The sequence below is a fragment of the Thunnus thynnus genome, chromosome 7, assembly GCF_963924715.1.
Source record: "Thunnus thynnus chromosome 7, fThuThy2.1, whole genome shotgun sequence".
Taxonomy (NCBI): domain Eukaryota; kingdom Metazoa; phylum Chordata; class Actinopteri; order Scombriformes; family Scombridae; genus Thunnus; species Thunnus thynnus.
Window position 1 is genome coordinate 34,855,033 of NC_089523.1, and position 6,000 is coordinate 34,861,032.

Below are 6,000 nucleotides of genomic sequence, written 5' to 3' on the forward strand. Positions count from 1 at the left end.
AGGTTGGCAAGGTCCACGAATCCTGTAGTGCTCCATTGATTATTCAGTGAGCACAAATCCTTGTCGAAAAGAAGACACGGCCAGCAAAATAGCTACTGAAGTTTAGCGCTACCAGCTAGCCACTCGTTGCGAACATAATTTTCCTCATTGAATGTCCGAATCCCGCCTTTTTTCCTCTCCACACGCGGTTCTAGTTTGGGCGTTGGCCTGCCGTCAGATTTAATTTTGAGTTGCTGCTGTAGTGGTAGTTTAGTAAAATTGTTTTTTACTAAAAACTCCAAATCTCCACCCTCCATAACGACACTTGCTAATTTTGCTAACGGTGATATCAAATGGTTATCGGGTTACTAGGGTTACCATGAAGTTCAAAACATGCTATGATTTGATTGGTGAGCCAAAGGTTGGCTGGCTTCCCTTGGCATAGTCCTGACTAATCACAGTTTGGCAGTGGCATGAGGGTAGCCTCATCTGATTGGTTAATCCTTCTTTTTTTTTTTCACCAAGGGATGCCAATGTCAATCTGGCCTCCTCACGGACATGATATTAGTCTACAGTAGAAGTGCAATATAGTGTTTCACCACACATTCACCACCTAACATTTAGAGGGGTGCTGTTTCACTCATTGTAAAATACTCAATGAGAAATGGGAAAGCGATGACAGCAACAGCACAGAATAACCGAAACTGTTAAACAAAGTGTTTTTATTGAGATGACAACTGCAGTCTGGAAAAACAGGGGAAGCCTGGCTTCCCTTGGCTTCTGGGAGAAAACGCCACTGATACCGAACCTTGTGGAACACCACAGGCCACTCTTCTAAACTGAGATTCAGTATTCTTAAGTTTTACATATTGAAACCTATTAGTTAAATAACTTCTTAACCAATGTTGTGTGACAATTCTTATACCATAGCATTCCTATTTCTGCAGAAGTAAGGAATGATCTATTGTGTCAAATGCTTTACGTGAATCAATAAATACACCTAGAGTGTATTGTTTCTTATCTACTGCTGTTGCTATATTTTCTACAAAATCCATCACTGCCAAAGATGTGGATTGCTTGCTCCTAAACCCATATTGATGGTCACTCAGTAACTCATATTTCTCAATAAAGTCATCAAATCTATTTACAAATAGTTTTTCGAGTATTTTAGAAAATTGAGGTAGCAAAGACACAGGTCTATAGTTTGATATAATATCTTTGTCACCATTTTTATAGATTGGAGTCACCTTAGCCACTTTCATGTTATTGGGAAAAATACCTGTTTGAAAGGATTTATTACATATATAAGTAAATGGCTCAAGGTCACAGTCAATTACTTATTTTAACCAGCGAACGAGGAGGGAGTAGTCTGCTGTGTCAAAGGCTGCACTAGAGTACGTCTAAGAACAAGAGGATTGAGCAGTTAACTGAGTCAGCATCCAGGAGGAGGTCATTAGTTACTGTGAGGAGCTCAAGACCACTCAAGATGAGCTGGGCTGCAAGGACATTCACAGAGTTGTCTCTAAGCCACTCCTGTGTTGTCTTGGCTGTGTGCTGATGGTCATTGTCCTGTTTGAAGGAGAGCCTTTGGCTCAGTCTGAGGTCTTAAGCTCTCTGGACCAGGTTTTTATTAAGGATATCTCTGTAGTTTGCACTGTTCAGCTTTCCCTCAACCCTGACCAGTCCCCCAGTCCCTGCTGCTGAAAACACCCCCTCAGCATGATGCTGCCACCACCATGCTTCAGCATTGGGATGGTATTGGGCAGGTGATGGGCGGAGCCAGGTTTCCTCTGGACATGACACTTAGAATTAAGGCCAAACAGTTCAATCTTGGTGTCATCAGACAGACCAGAGTGATGGTTGTCCTTCTGGAAGCCAGATGAAACCAATTAGTTAACTAATCTCCAAACATGCCTTAAGGACATAAAGACCTGGATGACCTGCAATTTTCTGCTACTAAACTCAGACAAAAGTGAAGTTATTGTGTTTGGCCCTAAACACCTTAGAAACTCATTATCTAATGATATAGCTACTCTGGATGGCATTACCCTGGCCTCCAGCACCACCGTAAGCAATCTGGGAGTTATCTTTGATCAGGATATGTCCTTTAACTCCCACATAAATCAAATTTCAAGGACTGCCTTTTTTCACTTAGGTAATATCGCAAAAATCAGGCACATCCTCAGGCTGCTCTAACAAGTCTCTAAAGACTCTCCAGCTGGTCCAGAATGCAGCTGCGCGTGTACTGACAAAAACTAGAAAAAGAGATCACATTTCTCCCATTTTAGGTTCGCTGCATTGGCTTCCTGTAAAATCCAGAATAGAATTTAAAATCCTTCTACTCCTACTACTACCTACAAAGCCTTTAATGGTCAGGCACCATCATATCTTGAAGAGCTCATGGTACCGTATTATCCCACTAGAACACTGCGCTCCCAGTATGCAGTTTACTGGTGGTTCCTACAGTCTCCAAAAGTAGAATGGGAGACAAAACCATTTTCCAGATTCGGTCCAGGGTGCAGACACCCTCTCTATGTTTAAGAGTAGACTTAAAACTTTCCTTTTTGATAAAGCGTATAGTTAGGGCCGACCAGGCTCGCCTTGGATCAGCCCTTAGTTATGCTGCTATAGGCCTAGACTGCCTGGGGACTTCCCATGATGCACTGAGCTCCTCTCTCCTCCTCCTCCTCTCCATCTGTATGCATTCATTTACCATTAATGCATGTTACTAACTCGACTTCTTCACATCTCTATTACTATTATTGTTATTGTTATTATTGTTGTTATTCTGCCCCCCCCCCCCCCCCCCCTTCCCTCCTTCTTTCTCTCTCACCCCAACCAGTCAAGGCAGATGATGTCCACCTAGAGTCCGGTTCTGCTTGAGGTTTCTTCCCATTAAAGGGGAGTTTTTCCTTACCGCTGTCGCCAAGTGCTGCTCATGGAGGAATGTTGGGTCTCTGTAAATTAAAGAGTACGGTCTAGACCTGCTCTATGTGAGAAGAGCCCTGAGATAACCTCAATTGGGATATAAATAAAATTGAATTGAATTGAGGGGGGGGGGGGGATTTGGGCACACACACACACACACTCACTCCCTGGACTGTGAATTACCTACAATGGCACAAAAACACTTTACTTATTTTATTTATCCAAAACCCTTATTTATATCCTAGTATAACATGCCGCTACACAGTTGTAATATGTTTTTTCTTAATGTGCAATTCCTCCCTGTGAATAATTGTTGGAGTTCTGCAAATAACTGTTGTAAATAATGTAATATCTGTCATACCCTGCTACTCTCTTTTCATTTTCTCTCTCTCTCTCTTTAACTTAATTTTTGAAAAATTAATTGTAAAAATTGTTTTTTTTCTTTTTTTTACTTGACTGAGTGAACCGTGCAAGAATTCCAAAGTGCATTTAGCCTATGCCTGTTCAAATGGCAATAAAGTCTCTGACACTTGTGGTCCTCCATACCCTTTACCCATTTTTCAGGTGATGCCCAAAGCTGGACAACGACTGGAACAGATCATGTGTCCAAAAACTCAAGTCTAACTAACGTTCAACTTCTTTGTCATAAAACATACGATTGTATATTAAATTCATATTCCCTAATACCAATAGGTCATGTGGCAACAAAGTCAATAAAGCAAGTTTACCCCTTTTTTATTGAGCTGTCCTCTCAAAATTACAATCTGAGTATTCTTCGAAAATGTGTTTTTTCATGACATCAGTTAGAACTCAGTATCAACCAGTGGTTCCTGTGATAATGAGGTCAGTCTGCTGCTGTGGGCGTCTTCTGTTTGAGAGGTTATAAAGAAGCAGAAGCAGAGTTTCAGCTCAGTTAAGATGCACAGTCTGACTTACACAATATCATGAACTGAGTTGTTTAGTTTCTCATGTGAGCATTATATTGACTTTAACATAAGAGAATGGTGAGTCTAATTCATTTGTCATAATTGCTCCTTAAAACGAATTTCTACAAAGGAAGAAAATTGAATATTGCTTATATGTTTATTTTTCAGCTATGTGTTGCTTAGTTAAGATTAGTGAAATATTTTATGAAATGTAACATGATTGGTGCATTTAGTTAAACTCACAAAAAGTGTTATGATTGTTCTGCAAGCCAAGCGGAGGATCATGATAAACTCGACTCAATTTTCATACTTCACATTAAATGCCTACATTGACAGCGGTCACTTAAAATATTTATTTTTTGTGATTCTCATTTCTTTGTATATTTTAACTGTTTGTGCCAATGTTTTGCTCATTGTGGTTATCTGTATGAACAGAAGCTTACATGAACCTATGTACCTTTTTCTGTGCAGCCTGTTTGTAAATGAACTGTATGGTAGTACAGGGTTGTTTCCATTCCTTCTGGTTCAGATCCTCTCTGACATTCACACTGTTTCTGCTTTCTTTTGTTTCCTGCAGATTTTCTTTGTGTATTCTTATGCAAATGTGCAGTTTTGTAACTTAGCCATCATGTCTTATGACAGATACCTCGCTATCTGTTTTCCTCTGCAATATAACACACGTATGACGTCTAAAAAGGTTGCCATGCTTATTGCTATAACATGGTTATTCCCATTTATTGAAGTTGCTGTCATGATATCTTTGAGTGCTCCTTTACAGCTGTGTGGAAACATTATTAACAAAGTGTACTGTGACAACTACTCTGTGGTCAAACTGGCATGCTATGACACCACCGCCAATAACATTTATGGAATTATTTACACAATTTTAATAATTGTTGGTGTTGTAACTTTAATTCTTTACACATACATAAGGATTCTTAAAGTCTGTTTTTCTGGTTCTAAACAGACCAGACAGAAAGCTGTCAGTACCTGCACACCTCACCTTATTTCTCTGCTCAACTTCTCTTGTGGTTGTTTCTTTGAAATAATGCAGAGCAGATTTGATATGAGCAGTATACCCAATATGTTGCGCATTTTTTTATCATTATACTTCCTCACTTGCCAACCGCTCTTCAACCCTGTACTGTATGGATTGAAAATGTCTAAAATACATAGATTATGTAAAAGTCTTGTCTTCAGTAAAATGTAAACTACTAATGTTAAAAGTTATCTGATAAACTTTTATACTCTCAATAACATGAACATTTTGAAAAGATGGATTCTTTGACAAAAATAATACTGTTGATTATATGTAAACAAGAACATAACATGTTTCAAAAATACATTTCTAAATTACAGTTTGTTTGAGTCTTTCAGTCACAAAGTAGATTTCTTAAATTTCATCTCTTAGTGAATGCCTCCCTGTTTAAAAGAGAAGTCTCTAATCTTACTCTAGAAAATAAAAGACTTCCCTAAGTATTGCTGCCTTTTTTCTTCTTTTATCAGCTATAGAAAGACTGTTGTTACATCATCAGTAGTGGTAGTACTAATAGTTGCAACCCCTGCTGAAACACATCAAATAAAGTGCTGACTCCTCTTGTAAGTCAGTTAACATTGCAGGTATGGAGCACTGTGTTTGTGTAGGAAGAGCACTGAAAGCATGCTAGTAACCATTTGCTATAGATAGTGCATCCATTTATGTGCCTTTGACTGAAATGTAATACCAGATGTGGTCTTATGAACACTCTCAGTTATCAGTGTGTTTGCTAAATTCCATGTCCGTGAGGACAAAAGAACTGCGTTCAAGAACAGTTTATTTTTTTCTGGAGTTCTGCTGATTTATTATAAGATTTTTGGTGACTCTGTCATTGAACCGATTCTGTAACATGTTTGTTTGCCAAGAATCGAGTCAATAGGTTATCCTTAGTGCCTACTACGAGACCATAAAGCACTGAAACCCATCTCCATAAACTAAAATTGTTAGTATTAGATATTAAATTAATAATGAGCTTGTACGTGAGGGATATGCAGTATAACCTTGGTGTAAGCGTTGCCAGAGAGGACAGATTCATGTCCTCCTTGCTGCAGTCGATATTGAGGCTACTTTTGTCTGTCATAGCTGCCAACATGTTCAATATTACATCATTCAGTGTTGATTTCTCATCAT

General features: G+C 38.9%; 1 protein-coding gene across 1 annotated transcript; it reads left to right on the forward strand.

Moving 5' to 3' along the window:
• The first annotated feature begins 4,086 nt into the window (after positions 1–4,086).
• LOC137186820 (olfactory receptor 11A1-like) lies at positions 4,087–5,043 on the forward strand. The gene has a single exon (XM_067595856.1). It carries the CDS (start codon positions 4,087–4,089, stop codon positions 5,041–5,043), a length of 957 nt encoding a protein of 318 aa, XP_067451957.1.
• The last annotated feature ends 957 nt before the right edge of the window (positions 5,044–6,000 follow it).